Source organism: Sardina pilchardus, chromosome 12 (genome assembly GCF_963854185.1).
Source record: "Sardina pilchardus chromosome 12, fSarPil1.1, whole genome shotgun sequence".
Taxonomy (NCBI): domain Eukaryota; kingdom Metazoa; phylum Chordata; class Actinopteri; order Clupeiformes; family Clupeidae; genus Sardina; species Sardina pilchardus.
The window spans coordinates 16,607,577-16,625,705 of record NC_085005.1 but is presented as its reverse complement, the minus strand read 5'-3'; the positions used below and the strand labels follow the sequence as shown (position 1 = coordinate 16,625,705).

Here is an 18,129-nt window from a genome sequence, read left to right as displayed (position 1 = left end):
ACAGAATTTATCGCAATATCGTTATTCGTCATGTTCAACGGGACAATTGTTTTTAATGCCTACACAGGCCAGTTAAACAAACCATATTGACTAACTCAGAACACATAGGCCTAGATTTAAACAGCGTAGAGCGAACATGCTGAATTGGCATAACTCCCATATGAACAGTATAAGTCCTATTTCCATTATATTCCGTAACCGACATCCACATCACTTATATTTTGGGCACTTGACTTGTAGATTGTTCCTAGTAAACAAGTCAGGATGATGTTGTCAAATTTAAAAAACGATGATGAAATCACAGACAAATACATGACCATAAACATGATAGGGTATTTGGAACGGGGATCTCTCGAGGTAGTTTACGCGTGGGTGGACCGCACTTGGCTTCTCCAACATGGTAGAAATTTCCTCTCTGTGTTGTGTTTGCTGGTTGCTAGGGGTGGAGCGATCGGGTCTTCTTTCATACAGCGCTGGTCTCGTATTTTTACATCCTTGCTTACGTCTGGCACAAAAGAGTTCCGCATTCCGAAGCCCTCCCTGATACCGATCCCGTATTTAAACGGGCTGATGCAACGAACAGGCATCTTAGATCGAGTGGTGACCCAAACAAACAGTCCTCTCGGATTCCGGACCAGAATCAGGTAGGTCAATTGATATGAATTTCTGCCATTAATGGTCGATATCTTGCTCATTTTCAGCATGTATCACATTGCAGCCGACATTTATGCTAAGTTGCCCACACGAGACCAACTTAACGATAAAGTTTGAGACTGAGAAATATTGTTTAGAACACAACAGTTCATTTTAGTTCATGTTACATGGAATTCATATAACAAGGCCTGGTTGCTGTTCATGTTATGTAACTCTCTTACATATCTGTCGAATACTGTTCTCGGTTTATTGACACCGGTGTAATATATTGGTAGGATATTATATGTGTTAATCGCTTCGTTATGTAACGCAAATGCGCTGATCATGCTTTGGAGACTAGGCCACTAGAAGGCCTAGGCATACTACGATTGGTTTAAAATGCATGTCAACCATTTATTATCGAAATTATTGACACTATTCAGGGGCGACAGCTAGGAGTTGCAAGCGGTGGTATTTCTGCTCTTTCTTTGGACAATATAACGAAACCCATGTCTTGGTGAGGATGTCGATAGCCTACCTTGATGCAGGGGCGCATTATTTATCCGAACAATTCTCAGTTATGTTTCCTGCACATGATCCATGCATAATATTATGGGCCTAATTCACACTTTACACGTTATGACTTTTTCTGCGGCATTACATTCAAAATCAATTATTGTGTTATTGGGGCCAGTATCACAACTAAGTGTGAATGGACAACTCCGGAACCTAGTTAACCAAAGGGACTAAATTATGTCATGAAGTGCCATGTTCATAGCCAGTCAGGTGGCTTATCAAGAGCAACATCCTGTTTAGCTTGCACGTGGAATTATGTAGAATGCACATCAAATAGACAGGCGTCAAGCAACAGCTCGGTGTTGGGTGTGTTGCAGGCAGGATGGCTCACATTGATCAGTATTTTTGCTTTAATGCAGGGAGACATGTACAGTGGTGCAGTGCTCTAGCAGACCAAAGCATTCCCTTTCACTGGGGTGCATGTTGGCATTTACGTCCTCTTTGTTTTTGGTGCCAGTGCCCCCTCTTGATCCATACGTGGGATTGTTTCCACACAGACAAAATTCCGCCGTGGATTTATTGGGGAGACTGTGCGTCAACAGGGTGAGAGCAGGAACGTGGGTCTTATTTTAGGCGTAACTGCCCTTCACTGGGTTAATGAGGAACTGGCACTCAGCACAGATTTAGTTATGCCAAAAGACACAAAAAGAAACAACAAAAATATTATACATTTTTTCATGGAATGTGTGTTTATGTCAATGAGGGAGAGATATGTCATAGGAAGTATTCAGATAGTCTAAAGCAGGCCTATAATGTTTGAAGGGTGATTTGTAAAATGACACTGAAATACTCTGTTCCTTCTCAAATTGAAACTTATATTCAAGAAAAATAAATGAAACAAATTATACAATGGTCTTGACTTGGCATCAATGTTTTTAAAAGCTTTGTAAAGTGTGTGTAAAGCTGTGTCATGTTTCCCAGTGTTTCACATTGTTTATAAAGAAGTTATTACTAAAGCAGAGCCACAGAGCAATAGTCCAGAACAATAAAAAGGAAACTCTGAAATGTTCCCGGAACCATCAGAAAGATTTCATAGAGGTTGGATTGCAGTAATAAGACAAAACATTGTGAAAATGTCCCTCAGCGGCTTACATAATCGAGTAGCTAATTGCTTTACCAGAGAGGGTATTTTAAACCCTTTTGTTAACTCTGTTTGTTAGTTTATGCATCTGAAATGAAGTTGGCGCAGTTTACTTTGTGTTGCTCCTGTTTTAAAAATTATGTCTAGAGGGTGGTGACCATGAGGTTTTCATATAAAATCTTGTGGAAGAAATCTGAGCTGAACATACTTCAAGCATGTCTTTAGTCTCCCTTTCAATGGCACACCGGTCTCTCCACAGTAACTTGGGCCAAAAAGACCTGTCCTGGAAGAACTATATTTTTTACCAGGCCAATTAACATTTTGGACCTGAGCATTTTGTCATTTTGTCATACACAACTGAGTATGATGAATTTGCACATAAACACACTGCACAGGCCACTCAGTTATAGGGGGACGGTCTTGCAATGGTTTTGTACAAAGCAGCACATTTGCCTTGTATCACTTGTAGAGATGGAGGAAGTTGACTTTTAGGCTAATGCACTCTCTCAGTGTCAAATATTTTCCTCTCACTGCCCATCTGGAAGTGAGGGACTGAGCGACCGTAGCCCGTGAATGGTTGCAATGTGAAGGGAACTGGGTCAAGAGCAACTTGCAGGGTCCTACAGAGAGTAGGAGGAGGAATGTGACAGTGCCAATGGCTTCAAAGGCGAAGGGAAAAAGAGCTGAAGCCCTGGCTTTGAATATTCTCTCTCTCTCTCTCCCTCTCTCTCTCTCTCTCTCTCTCTCTCTCTCTCTCTCTCCATGCCCCTTGTTCATGTGAGCTCTGGGCTTAAAATGGCAGGAGCCACTGAATGCCCTTGTTCTTCGTGTACATTTCTGAGTGAGGATTTCACACACGACTTGATGTTTCGATGTTGTCTCAGACGATTTGAGAGAAACTGCAGGCTTGGGGACAACCCCTGACTTTTTTTCCTGCAGAGGGAGAGGGCGCTGGGGTGGGGTGGGGTGGAGGTTGGAGTGCAACTCGTCTGAGGCTAAGCTTGAACCCCGTTCGGACGTCCCTTGGCCGGGCCCAAGTCACTCCCTGTCAGCGCCTTCAGGCCTCTGGATTTATGGCACCAGCGTTCGTCGTGCATCTGTCCCTGAGCGTTCGGCACAGGCGAGCGGTGAGCGGCGGGCGGCGGGCGGTGGGCGGCGAGCAGGAGGTTGGGGAAGGGGCGGAAAAAAAAAAAAAAAAAAAAAGCAGCGACTCGAGGTTTGGAATTCTTCGCTGGACGTCGCTCCCACTCTTTCACAACACTCGCTCTAATTGCGCTCCGGGGAGGAAGGCTCATCCACTCTGGCCTGAGAGTGAGCCTGTGTCTGCACCCCTCCCAGGCCTGCAGGCCCCATAAGCATGCACATGCACCCCTTACAACACGCATGGATAGAAGGCTGCATTATGCAACGGGATGCCCTCAAACGATAAAGCAATTAAATCATTTTGAAAAGGTGAAAAGCCTGAACAGAAATGAAATGTTCAACTGTTCAAGTGCAGACGTCAGGAGAATGACTTTCCTAAATGCCTTGCCGGGGCACACAGTCCTAGTTTTGTGTGCAAATTGCAGCCGCTCGATTAATACCACTCAGGCCCCTCACAATGCCAGAGTCGTCGGCTCTGCCCGTACCCCCATGTTAATAGTGGGGCCTTCTGTCCTTTTGGTGGGGTATTCATAGCAGAGTCTGGATGCGAATTCCTCTGCCCCTGAAGGTTCTAATTGCCCTCAGGAATGGTGCAGGAAATGGAGCCATTTGGCTGAAGACAGATGAAGTATGTATACATACGCACATACGGGCCCCGGTGCCGTGGATACCGTTGGGCCCCGCTGGTGTTGGCGCGTGGCCAGCTCGACTGGAGCGTCTGTGTTTCATAAGTGACGGCAACAGGGCGTTTTCCGTTTTCCGCCCGACTGCTGCTGCTGCTGCTTGCTGCTGCCCGCAAGCGAGTACCTCTCTCTCCCTCTCTATCTGTCTCTCTCTCTCTCTCTCTCTCTCTCTCTCTCTCTCTTTCCCTCTTGCTCTCTGTCCTTCTCTCTCTCTCTTTCTCGGGGAGGCCTCCGAAACAGGACTGGCCTGTGTCAGAGGCTTTGTCTGGAAGCCCCGGCTTTAGCGCTGGCTTTTCTGCTCGTAGCGCAGAGGTGCAGTTTCATCACCGAACTCCAACCCAGCTAATCCCACTTCATCGCCATATGCAGACTCATGGGGGGGTGGGGGGGTTGTGAGGCTAGGAATGTGTTGAAATCCTTTTCCATCAATCAGGAAAGTCACTATCAATCAATAGTCCATTTTTTTTTTTCGGTCATGGTCGGTCGCTGTGAGGTACCCTGCTTTTGAGTCTGGACTGACTGGACTTTTGTGTCTGGCGGTGTGTGTGGCACTGAGGTGAAAGTGGTTGAACAGACTCAGTCTCTGTCTGTTGTGGAGACTGGACACTAGAAACTGTTGAGAAGGTCAGGAGTAATGAAATATCAGTCCAGAAAAGTGCACTCTATACGGTCTGGTATCTCCGCCTATAAGATACATGAAAACACTGCAACGCTGGAGTTAACAGGGAATTGTTGGTTGTGAGATGACCCAAAGAATCAGGCCAGCAACTGAAAGTGACTTAATTAGTCTGAAATGCCTGTCTACCACAGTGGGGGCTATTACATTCAAGAAATATTGTGAAAGCCCAGTTTTTAAGATTGTCCGCTTTGTATTTGTCAGGGCAACGGGTTTGACAAAGCAACATTAATGGCTTGCTGAATTGCTAATAAGGAGTCCAAGTACATATTTTCAGGCATGTCCTTAACATCTCTCTCTCTCTCTCTCTCTCTCTCTCTCTCTCTCTCTCTCTCTCTCTCTCTCTCTCTCTCTCTATCTCTCTCTCTCTCTTTCTCTCTCTCTCTCTGTGTTCTGTACCTGTAGCAGTGGCTGTGGCCGGACCTGACATGATGCCAGGACAGATCCCTGACCCCTCGCTGACGGCCGGCTCCCTCCCCAGCCTGGGCCCGCTGGCCGGGATCTCAGCCACCACGCTCACCGACCAGCTCAAGTTCTCCGAGCTGTGCAGCCTGGGCGCCATGCTCTCGCCACTGCACTTCCTCGCCAGGCACGGGAAGAGATCGCTGGTCCTCAAGGATGAGGTGAGAGAGAGAGAGAGAGAGAGAGAGAGAGAGAGAGAGAGAGAGAGAGAGAGAGAGACATAGACACGAAGTGCAAAGTCAGTTTATAAGCAAAGTTGTTGAGCATGAGCTACTTTTGAGGCTAAGCAATACATGGGGCGAGTGCTCTGTTCATATATTCATCTGTTTGCATTTAAGTGAACATTGGACAACTGACGCCATCACTATACTGTAGTTGTTGATCCATTGTTGTAGGAATAGGCATTTCACAAGAGTTTATTCAAATCAGCACAAGTCAGTCCTTGGGCCCATCTATGAATCATGACTAGCATACCAACCTATTAATCATTGTTCAATAAATTAACTGTGTTCTTGTTGTGGTGGTGGTGGTTTGTGAAGTTCCCTCCTCAATGTAAAGCAAGTTGATGTTGTTGTTGTCGTCTCATCCCCACAACAATCTGAGCAATCACTTGAACTGGAGTACAGTACATACCTGTAGTATCTGAGCATGACAGATGATAGCAATGGCAAGTACCAGGCAGTTGATAATAATATCCTCTCTTTGGTTATTTTCTCATGTGTGTGTGTGTTTGTGGAAACCTTTCACAGATGGAAGAAGAGGAAGATAGGAGGAAGCGAAGACGAGAGAAAAACAAAGTTGCAGCGGCCCGATGTCGAAACAAAAAGAAAGAGAGAACGGACTTCCTTCAAAAAGTGAGTGAATGACTGGAATTCCTTCTGAATCTTTTTCCTCTGTTTACTTTGAATAAGTTGTTGAGAGTTCTTTAGAGTTTGTTCCCCATTCTAAATGTCAAATCTAAGCCAGTGACTCCTGCTATTGTCCAACTTGTATGCAACTCTAACCACATGGCAGTAACACAAATCTAGTCAAGCGCTTTCATCCAAGGATTTTTTTTCGCCAACCATCTTAAACTGACTGAACATACAATAGAAATGACCAAAAAAAAGGGAAAATTAGTGTTTCTGTCTTTGTGCCTCTAAGCTTTCTTCAGATTGTAATCTTGAAATCTTGAATCTTGAATTTCCCCTTGGGGATCAATAAAGTATCTATCTATCTATCTATCTATCGATCTATCTATCGATCTATCTAATCCTTATCAATTCTCTCCTTCTCTCTGGTTTGGTCAGGAGTCGGAGCGCCTGGAGGTGGTCAACTCGGAGCTGAAGGCCCAGATCGAGGACCTGAAGGTAGAGCGCCAGCAGCTCATCCACATGCTCAACCTCCACCGGCCCACGTGCATCGTGCGGACGGACAGCATCAAAACGCCCGAGAGCGAGGCCAACCCTCTCCTCGAGCAGCTCAAGGAGAAGTGAAGAGGGGCGGGGGGGGAGAGAAACACACAGAAACACGGACAGAGAAACACAAATAGGACAGAGGGTGAACTTTTTTTGGTCGAAAAAGCAAACGAACCCAGAACTATTCCTACGTTGTTGTGGTGGCTACGCCCATACTGCCTGTATAAGCCAATGGCCGGAGAGAGAGAAACCTTGGCGGGAGGATCAGCCCGTGGGCTTGGAATGAAATCCCCTCCCTCCAGGATGCGCAAAGCCAAGAAGCAGCCTTTCAAGTCTCCATTGATACTCTTTTTGTGGAAGTCTAGTGCCTCAGCAATATGCCTGTCAAATGTTACCAAGAGGAGAATGGCAAGCAGTCTCAAAATGCAGTTGGGGAAACAGCACAGTACGAGGTTCTAGTGCTGGCATGTAGGCCTGTGAATAGGTTATGTCATTCTTTTTTTATTTAAGGGTACATACCGTGGTAGCATCTTTCAAACTGGTCTATTTCAAGCAGGAGGAGAGTATGACAATAGTATACAGTTAGTATACATTGTTGTCAGTTTTTTACATACAGTATGTTTGCCTTGATAGTCTCCGGTAGACCAGATTTATGAGGACGCAGGCGTCATGAAAGCACATATGTAATAAATAAACATAGATATATTTACATAATGTTTACACTTTTTTGTTTTGTTTGTCTTTTTTGCATTGTACTCACAATTTATCAGTGTAATTCTTTTATACTGCTATGAATGTTACGATATAAACTGTTATGTAATCACTTGATGTGATGCAATAAGAATCTTTTTTTTACTATTAGTTTGGTGTGCTGGTCATAGCAGTGCTGAATGAGTGATGCGAGTAACATTTTTTAAACCACTCCCAGAAGTGGCCATCATCTCTTTATTTGTTGTTGATAAATAGTATTATATTGTATGTATTTTTCATTAAACCCAAACCATATTCAAAAAAATGTTTGTTTTCAAAACAAGACTCATTTTAATATCTCTAAAGACTTGAACAGTAATATTAATAATAAAAAAAAGGGGTCAGAGACTGCCATTTTCACAGCATTTCCATCGATAATCTATATTGGGGAATGTTATTAGTTTGAGTGACGCTAATTTCTGGAATGGCAGTCTCGGTTTAGAAATATTATTTCAGTGTCATTCTGTGGGATGCATTTTGTCACTACACTGATGGTGCCCATGGTAGGCTGATGACAACTGTGACAAACCATCAGCAAATGATCAAATTACTACAGGGCCAAGGAATTACAATGTATTTTCAATTCTGTGTTAAGGAGAGTTCATTCTTAGGCAAAGAGAATAGAAGGTATTGTTCTGTGTTCTGAATCCCTATGTGTCATGCCCATAGGTGTACAAGTCGCTTTGGTTAAAAAGCGTCTGTCTGATAGTTTTGACATGAATAATGACGCTTGAAGGTTCTAGAGTTCCTGGGTGACATTATGCAACAATGACTTCAACATTCTTAAATTACATAGAGCCTTGTCACTCCTCTTCTGGGTCATCACCTAACCTCGCAGCGCACACACGGTAGGCTCTATTCAAAATTCCATAAAACACAGGTGTCATTCTGTATCATGTATTATGACTAAAAATATTTCAGTGTTATTTAACACTGTAATAGAAAACATGTTCACCTATTTATTTCAGGGTATTGTGTCATAGGTTTCAGTGCTTCAATTTAATCAAATGTTTGTGATGTGAATATAATTTAATTTCACATAACAGTTGTTCCACTCTGATTTCATTAGTATTCTTGAAGTGTTATATGAAGTATTCTTCACACCGTTCCCCATGGACACTTGGGATAAAAAAAGGCTCTCATATATTGTCATAATGTACATGTCATCCCTGACGCAAGCCTGCCTTTTGGTCATCCAGTGGTCATTAAAGGCACCCTGCGTTGGCGGTGGGATACGGTTACAGTTGGCAGTGTGTTAATGAGACACATAGCGCTGGGGCTGAGAGAGGCCTATTCTTAGCACTCTGACTTGGGCCTTCGCTTTAGTGTGGGCTGAGGCAAAGTGTCCACTCTGGCGATGGCTGAAACCGAGCAGAGCATCAGCCTGGCTGGTATGCCGCTGCATGACGTCCGTGCGGAGGAGAGTGACGAGGCGCTCCCGGGGGATCAGACGGACAGCGCAGATGCCGATGGCTGGGACACTGACCTGGAGGTGGAAGGTAAAGCTGGGGGCTCTGAACGAGTGGGGATTTCTCTCTCTGACACGTTAGTTCTTAATATAGACCTGAACATGGAGCTGACAGTGCTGGTGAAAATAGGCTATCACATTATGCTCTTCACCTGTGTGTATAGGCCTACAGTATAACTATAAAAAGGGAAAGTGCTGGCATGTCTTCAAAAGGTTTAATTCATTACTTGTACCCACTCACCTTTCTATTGAAAATCAGAAAAAAGAGAATGTTTGTAACAGTAAGGACTTTCTACAGTAAAATGTGACTCTCTTACCTTCCATTGTTCCTCACATTTAATATAATAGTCATAAAATTAAATTAGACCATGCCTAATAGCTTGCTTAATACTTCATGATTTAAGAAGTAGCCTACATACTTTTTATCAGTGGATGTTTGCTTTATTGATTGATTGATTGATTGATTGACCCTTTACTGATCCTTCAAATTACTTTTTAATTGAAACTTTAATATTACAGTCAAGGGAAATTACATGTATTAATGAACTTCAATGAGGAACACATAACATGACTAGTATAAATACACTGTTATGGGAGATTACAGTGTCGTAAACAGTTTCACAGTCTTGTAAATCAAGTGCTTACAACATATTTGCCCTTTTTGACAATTAGTCTATTGCATGTTATGTCATGCCCAAAAATCACATGTAGGCTATTACACACCCCACACCACCCTGGTAGGCCTACATCTAGACAAGAAAACCTGCTATGTCAAGCTAGCCTATTTATGGACTACAGTTCAGCATTTAACACTGTCGAACCCATCCAAGCTCATCCAGAAACTGCTAGCTCTGAGATTCAGCTCTGAGACCTGTGCCACTGGATCTCCTCACTACCAGACCCCAGCACATGCATATTGGCAGTAGCACCTCCTTCACCTTGATCTCCAACGCCGGCACCCCACAGGGCGGTGCTCTGAGCCCGCTACTGTAGTCCTTGTTCACACATGACTGTGTAGTCAGATACAGCTCCAATATCACCTTGAAGTTCCATAACAACATCAACATTGTGGACCTATCACACCAACAATGGTGAGGTGGCCTACAGAGAGGAGTTAAAGCTGGTCGTGCCTGGACAACTGTCAGTGGCAGCAAAACTCAAGAGATGGTCATCGCCTTCAGAAAACATGATACAGCTTACATCCCCATCTACATCAGTTTCACCTTCGTTTACGAGATTACTACACTTCTGAAATGATTTGCACTTAGTACACCTATAGCCTAAGACAATGAACTTTGAACGTTGAAGTCAGTGGTACTATTCTTTGTGGATGATCCTTTTTTTTACACTTAAATAACCACGTGTATCTACAGACATTGGGAGAAGGAGAAAGGTCGGCTCGGCTGCTGAACTTTACCTGCAGGCCTGCGAGATTGTGGGCGTTATCCCCGCCACCACCTACCTGCGCAACCTGGGCAACTCCACCCTGAACATGAACCACCACGGTCTGGGGCCGAAGGGGACCAAAGCACTGGCCATTGCTTTAGTGGTAAGAGTACTGTATGGTACTGCTGACTACATGGGCCCATTCTCAGCCTCTCTTTTCGATCCTCGATCCTCTTTTTGGTCCTCCAGGCTCGTTCCCACTGATCTATAACTAGCACTTGATAGACTTGATAGAGAATAATGGGACGGCAACAATCTATCTAGATCAGTGGGGACGAGGACCGAGGAAGGAAGGGAGGATATATAAAAAGACGAATGAGAGGCACCCATGGACTGTTTTGTGTAGTGAGTAACTTGAGCACCAACAGCCAATCACCTAATAACAATTAAGGTCATGAACTTTGCCACTAACCTGGACTGCAAAGGTTGCAATAGAAGCATTATCTCACTGATATGGATGTCACACAGAACTGGAAGAGGTGGTCTGATATCACTTGTCAGGAAGTATCAACAATGACCGCGTCTGAGAAAAGATGACTTCACTGGGAGTGAAAATTCATTACACATACAATTTCTCCCTCTTTGGTCTTTTTCACGGAATCGACTTAAGTGACCGATGACAAAGTCCCTACGGTAAACAAGACAGAGAGTGTGTGTGTGTGTGTGTGTGTGTGTGTGTGTGTGTGTGTGTGTGTGTGTGTGTGTGTGTGTGTGTGTGTGTGTGTGTGTGTGTGAGGTGTGAGTGTGTGTGTGGTCCAGTACAAGGACACCATTGAGCTGCAAGCCCTCGTGGAACAAGTTGTCTGTTATATAGTGACACTCTGCACTCAAGCACCTGGCATGGTGCCCTACCAGCTCTCTCTCTCTCTCTCTCTCTCTCTCTCTCTCTCTCTCTCTCTCTCTGTTGGGCACAACAATGTAGGTCGCTACGGACGCTTCACTTGGCAGCGCTGCCCCGCGGCATTCTCAAAGCGGCCGCAGCATGCCAAGGTGACCAGCCGTGGTGAAAGCCTGAGTGAGCACATCTCACATTTGTTTTTTTGCGCTATAAGGAAGACAGCGTATAGCTCACTGTGCCACATAGCTGAGGTCCCTGACTCTCACAAGTTCATGGTTTCAGTTCCTGTTCAGGGAGGGAACTACGAGCATGAAAAATTAAGACTATGATGAAGTGTTCTTGACAGATGCAGAATTTTGCCTTTGGCTCTCAAATGAGAGCTCAAGCTTTCTGTTGATTTCTATCTGTAGAAATCAACAGCTATCTGTAGAAATCTGCCCCTCACAATGACTTACATTTATCAATTTAGCAGACATGTTTATCCAAAGTGACTTACAGCAATAGAACAGCATTGAAGCTTAACATTTAAACATTTTAACAATTAAGATACAGAGCTACAGTTCTCTCCTATTTTCCCTAGTCTTATTCTCTCTCCAGCTCTCCATCGCTGACTCAATCTGAGACTGGGAAAGGCGATAGATAGTGTAGGCCTAGAGATATTGATGATATACCAACACCTCACATGGGAAAGATGATTCAAAACAAGCTAGATTGACCAATGGAAAACCACCCAGGCCTATAGAGCTAAATAGGGGTGAACACCATTTAAAACGCAGGAAACAACTTCTAGTGAATGTCAAACACAGTAATGTGTTTCTCCCAACTTTGCTCTTAGCAGCAGTTCTATGAATGGAGATGATGTGATGTAGCCTACAGTATGTTATTGGCCATCATCTGGCAAGGCATTGGTGACAGCACAGTCTCAACAAGTGACATCAGACGGCTGTGCTCAGTCTGTGAAAGGCGCCACCCAGTGGCCAGAAAAGAGAGTGGTACAGTTGCCACAGTGCATAATGATTTACATAACACAACATGGCATAAGATAGTCAAATATAGTCTATCTACTGTTATGCCAAGTATATATAAGATGATATGTCATGATATGTCAAGATGTATATAATTATGTTATCTTTATAGCTGTCATAATGTTGTGGAAGTGGGAATGGGGTGTGGAATGTCTGGTATCACAGTGTAGTTTTGCATCTCTGATGTATGTGTTCAATAAGTACATAAATCAGGTTAAAAGTACAGAATGTGACAAGCATAGCAACTTATATGCTCTGACGGCCAATGCCTTCTATCTTGTTCACAGTCAGACATACAGATTACAGACCTGGAGCTGGAGGATAACTGCCTTCTACCAGAGGGCGCAAGGTACCTGGTGGAGATGCTGAAGGAGAACTTCACCATTCAAAGCATGGTATGGGAATACTGATTAAATACCTACAGCTATACTAATGATCATCTCTCATAATTAAATCTACGTCAGAGTAATGCATTTATTTAAAGAGAGTGTGAAACTGAATACGTTTTTGTATTAATACACAGAGAAAAAGATGATACGCGAATGTGTTTTCATTACTCCACAAGAAGGCAACGGCAGCATGTCATAGCCATAGGTTTTGCGAGGCTGTGTGGGGACGCTAACCACTATTTGTCACTTTTGTAGAATCTCTCCAACAACAATCTTCAGACTGCTGGTGCTGAAAGCCTTGCTAAAATGCTGATGGACAACATCGCAATCAAAGCAATTGCACTATCAGGTGCTCTAACAAGCTTAGGATATCAGATAGGTTCAATATATTATGCTGAAATAAGTGCTTTGACTTGTACCATGACACTGACTACTTGATGTTGTATTTGAAAGGAAATGGATTCGTTGATGAGGCAGCCAAAAGTTTGGCAGATACCTTAGCAGTAAGTCTGATGTGTAAAAATGTAGATTCTCATGGCAAACCAGTTTTGTGGGGTAAATTTCATTCTTCTTTCCTTCTTCCTCAGAACAATTTCCGGGTGAAATCCCTGGATCTAAGCCATAACAGGTTCTGTGAGACAGGTGGAGAGCACCTCGGCCACATGCTGGGTAAGAGAACCACTAAGCTATAACTCAAAACAGGCATTTCAGACACAGGACAGGAAAAACAGCATCAAGACATGTCATTACACAGCCTTTGATTGCATTATTCTGAACCAAACAGAGGTGTCCTTATTTAGCTGAGCCAATACTATTATTTAGCCCCAAAGCTCATCAGTGAAAGTCTTCGGGTGAGAAGATAATAGTCCCATTTACACTGTGGGTAATCAACACAGGAACCAAGCCAGTTCCCTTAATCCCAACGCTTCCCAAGGACAAGAACTAAGTTCAGGCACCAGGTTTGGCCCACAGTATAAGCAAGTCTAATGAATGTCCACATGTCCTCTCTCCTTATAGCCAGTAACGAGAGTCTGGAGACCCTGGACCTCAGCTGGAACTTTCTGCGCATGAGTGGAGCAGTGGCACTTTGCAATGGTTTAAAGGTACAGTACAAGGAACCGACAGCAGTGCAAGCTTCTGTTGGGTTGGATTGCAGTGAACACGTGCCAGCTGTGGGACAAACTGTTATAAACAACAACAACAACAACAAGACTGCATTTATATAGTGCTTTTCAAGGCACCCAAAGTGCTTCAGCTGTGTGTCCTGGGCAAGCAGTGGTCCTGAGTATTGTTGATCTGGCACATTTCCATTGGTATTGCACAACACTTGTTTGTCAGAAGGACTTTAATCAGCAGCAGGCAAATTATCATAATTATCCAATTAGAACACATGGAACAGGTTACGTGGTTGGCCAGTAGCATTGCTCAAAAAGTTGCCTCATGCTCCACCTTATGTCAGAGTTAGAGGGAGCAGCGACTAGTCTGGTTTTGCGACTGGACGACGTCCAAGAATCACATAATTAGTCTGTAACCCACAATTTGCGCCGCAAAAAATGTAACAAAGTTCACAAGGAAAAAAATCCCCACATCTCGAAGACTTGAGAGACACAGTGTATTAAAAGGCCGACCCTCTGCAGGTGAACGTGACATTGAAGCACCTGGACTTGTCCTACAACGGCTTCGGCAGTGAGGGAGCGCTGGCACTAGGGGACGCCCTCCGCCACAACAACACCCTGCTCTCACTGGACCTGTCCAGCAACCGCGTCACCTACGAGGCCACCAGGCTGCTGTGCCACGGCCTGGCGTTCAACGACACCCTCAGGGTCTTGCGGGTAGGCTAGGCCTGTAGATGGACACTACAAGGTCCCTGTTGTTGTTTACCAGTCTGAGCATAGGTCTGTGTTGGACTTCTGTTTCGATTATTTAGCAACACTCACAAGTCCACAAAAAATATGTCGGTGGATAAACATACTGATCAGAGGCTAAAATATTTTTTTCTTACTATAGAACATTTTACATTCTATGGTCATGTCACATACAAGTCTATTTGTATTATTATTATTACATTGCGATGAAATTTTAGGGTCTAAATTGACTATGAGCTTCTACTGGGCTACTGATTTACCCCCTGCTGCTTTAGTTTAATCCCTTTATCTTGCCAGTAATGAATAATTCTTACTTACCTTTCTTACTGTTTTTTTCTTCTTGTTTTACTTGTCACAGTCTTTTGTGCCATTTAATGTTTCCCCATGAATGTCTTTTTAGCTGCTTCACAACTCAATCACATCTGAGGGAGCCTTGCTGCTGCTCACCACTGTTAGAAACAACCCAAAGTCAGCGCTGGAGGAGATCAACATATCAGTAAGAGCACGAGCACACAGCCATACCGAACCGTCTTCCATCTTACTACCTATACATGTAACATGCAAAAACATACATAGTAACCTACATGTGCGCAGAGTGCATAAAGTGAATTACATTTTATATTTAATGGTAGTCTGTGATTGATATATAATTAGACCGTCTTAAACTGTGAGTTTGGTCCAGTGGTGGCCCCTAACTGTTTGGTGGGCATGTGTGTGGGTATAGACGGTCATGGTGAGTTTGGTGTGTGTGTGTGTGTGGGCGTAGACGGTCATGGTGAGTGAGGCCTTTGTAGAGCTACTGTTAAGGATGCAGCAGGAGCATCCAGTGCTGGACGTCCGATACCAGGGAGTCACGGGAGCATTCACCCGAGCGAGAAAGGTGGATGTCATGAAAGTCATTCAGGTATTAACAAGGCCACTTCTTACATCATATTGCACAATAGGTTTAAGTACAGTATATGTGTTAATTTTTTTTTTTTTGGGGGGGGGGTCTGTTCTAATTCTAATGTCCTGTGCCTTGGAAATACAAATGTATGCAATGGATGGTTCATGGTTTGTCAGTCCTCATGGGCATCAATTTAAATTCGCGGCGTGGAAAGTGCTTGAATTCATACAATTTTTAAAAATCAGCAAATGTCCTCGTTACTCCTTTCAGCATTTTCTTCAAGACCGCAATCAGTGCCTCACTGATTTCTTTAAGAGCATAGACAAGGAAGGAACTACACAAGTCCATACTTCAGACCTCAGGAAGGCTATACAGGTTTTTAATGTTCATGTCTATGTGACCTTCAGGCATTCTTGATCATTTAATTATTCAAAGAAACGCTTCTTGAGAACTGTGAAAATGATACAGCCTGCATAAACATTCTATTAGGCAGATAAGGTGTGTAACTAGCCATGTATGTTTACATAGCAAGCAAAGATGCCTCTTGACAGTTTCAACATTGAGATGATGATTAAGAAACTGGATGTGGATAAGACTGGCATGATTGATTACAGGTGAGTCTGCTTATAAGATAATCACTGACCTTACATAGAGCATATGAGCAATGAAGACAACACATCCGTAAGGTTTAATTAACTAAACTGTATAGTATAGTGCAATAATAATGCCACCTAAGTTTTTTTTTTATCCTACATAGGCCTAGCCTTTACAAACAGTATTTACACACTTTTTAGATATTCAAGCCTGCACTTTTTATTGTTACCTTGTGTTTCTAATGTTCAAATGACTTCTCATACACCAACTGGTGTTGCACCTCTAACTTTGTTGTTTGCTCTGCTTACAATGACAATAAAGTCTCTACAATTTCTCTAAAATATACATTTCTGAGAGGTAAAACTGATGTTCAATGTTATACACTCATGTTCTGCTTTATGATGAAACACGTACTCTTTTAGTTTCACAGAACAAATGGAGCTCTGAAACAGCAGATCTTGATCTACTTAATCTGGGACAGACTGCAATGATATACAGCGAGGGAGGATCAGAGAGAAGTTTGGTGAAGCTAAAATGAGTAAAGAACATCTGCCAAAAAACTGTTTAAGTGCCTCGTATCTATTTCACATAGTTACAGCAGCAGTTTATACCCTATTGGATAAGTCGTTCATTTGGATTTTTAGGACTGTTTAGATCTGCCACAAAAGTCAAAATGACATTGTTTAGAGTTAGACAACTGCTTCCACTACTTCCAGTCTAAATCTATACCTTTTGAATTTTCGAAGTGTAGAGTTTGAAGTAAAAAAGTAGAGAGAGATCTGGTGAAAAGACAGGCGGCCTGAATAAAGTGACCTTAGGAAAGTTGTTCAAAATAGAGCCATGTCATCTAGGGGAAACTTTCAGTTCATGAAAGCAATTTAAGACGACAAATCAGCTGGAAGTCTAAAATTGAGAAGATTTAAATCAGTCAGAAATCTAATATTGATACTAATGAAATAAAGTATGAGATATGTGATTCTCTGATAGTTTAACCTAATCTAGTAAGTAAATAACCTAAGGATATTTGGTTTAACTTTTCATGCGAAAATGGACCTGCAAATATGATTTCTGAATTACAAATACTATTTGTAATTTATAAGAATGACAATATATGAATTACAAATATCATTTGTAATTTGGGCCTAATGGCCAACATAGCTCCCATGTCCTGCAACATGATTAGATGTCATGTTTGATGTGGCACCTGCACACTTGCAGATGAAATACTGTACAAAACACAACCACTCAGAGCTAAAGAGCCATTAGGCCATGACTGCAACCCATTTGTGGTTGGAACGTCATATGAGGAATGGGGTTCAAAGGCTTTTTTCGAACCCTCCCACGCCAAGCTTCCTCAGTCATGGACAGGTCTCCTCTAAGCCGCAGGGGCTGCAGGATAAACTGCACTTGATCTACAGATGTTGATTCCAGATGCTAACCATCTATACCTCTGAAGTTTCTAAATGGTTCATTTACTTTGCTTTAGGTTTAGGAAAGTGAACTGTAGTATTGTTTCAGATTTCAGTGAAATTCCTAGTGAAATTCTGCAGGTCAATCATAATTCATTTATTCATAACTGATACCATTTGAGTTCAAGGACAGCAAATAAGGCAAGAGTTGGCAAGTGTTTTGACTGGTAGCTGATCTGGGAGGCAACTCATAAAACAAGGCAAATTCGAGATTTATATTATATATTACCCTCATATGCACTGCATATGAGTTAATGGTGAGTGTCAGTGACTATAGTCCACTACCTTAGTAAGTATTTTATTTGTATAGCACATTTTCTAGCAAAATGGCCACTCGAAGCGCATCCCACACACTCTGCCTTAGCATGCTAGACATTGGTCATGTGTGATTCACTGGCTCAATATGCATTAAATGAAGCAAACAAAAAAAAATAAGGCCATGAACAAACAATAACAACACAGTTTAGGTAAATTAGGCTTGTGATGTTGCTAATTTAGCGGCTATCCTTTCCTAATGACCATCTTTCATCTCACTCCACACAAAGACCTTAAAGGTCCTGCATGATTTAGAATACACCATCTGTATTCAAACATCATGCCATTTCAAGATACGGGAGGAACAACAAAAACGCCCCTGGCCGAAAAAACAGATATCGATGCACCTTGCCAATTAAAACAATCTCTGTCGTGCTAATGGAATCTTGAGTGGCAATAAAACTAAATAAATAAATTAAAGGCCCATCGTGTT

At 42.9% G+C, this 18,129-nt stretch overlaps 2 protein-coding genes across 3 annotated transcripts; both read left to right on the top strand.

The window, feature by feature from the left end:
• Positions 1–540: 540 nt before the first annotated feature.
• jdp2b (Jun dimerization protein 2b) lies at positions 541–7,659 on the top strand. 2 transcript variants are annotated; one of them, XM_062551170.1, is made up of 4 exons: positions 541–644; positions 5,198–5,415; positions 6,004–6,108; positions 6,544–7,659. In XM_062551170.1, the coding sequence occupies exons 2-4, from the start codon at positions 5,221–5,223 to the stop codon at positions 6,727–6,729; spliced, it is 486 nt and encodes a 161-aa protein (XP_062407154.1). In that variant the 5' UTR covers positions 541–644; positions 5,198–5,220; the 3' UTR covers positions 6,730–7,659. The 2 variants fall into 2 exon arrangements, with proteins under 2 accessions (XP_062407154.1, XP_062407153.1); XM_062551169.1 differs by having other exon boundaries at positions 559–644; positions 5,201–5,415.
• A 558-nt stretch (positions 7,660–8,217) lies between these two features.
• Positions 8,218–16,450, top strand: LOC134097972 (leucine-rich repeat-containing protein 74A-like). The gene is made up of 14 exons (XM_062550926.1): positions 8,218–8,249; positions 8,728–8,900; positions 10,243–10,418; positions 12,466–12,573; positions 12,823–12,916; positions 13,021–13,070; positions 13,155–13,236; positions 13,585–13,670; positions 14,205–14,399; positions 14,833–14,928; positions 15,199–15,336; positions 15,589–15,693; positions 15,847–15,932; positions 16,335–16,450. The coding sequence occupies exons 2-14, from the start codon at positions 8,759–8,761 to the stop codon at positions 16,357–16,359; spliced, it is 1,383 nt and encodes a 460-aa protein (XP_062406910.1). The 5' UTR covers positions 8,218–8,249; positions 8,728–8,758; the 3' UTR covers positions 16,360–16,450.
• The last annotated feature ends 1,679 nt before the right edge of the window (positions 16,451–18,129 follow it).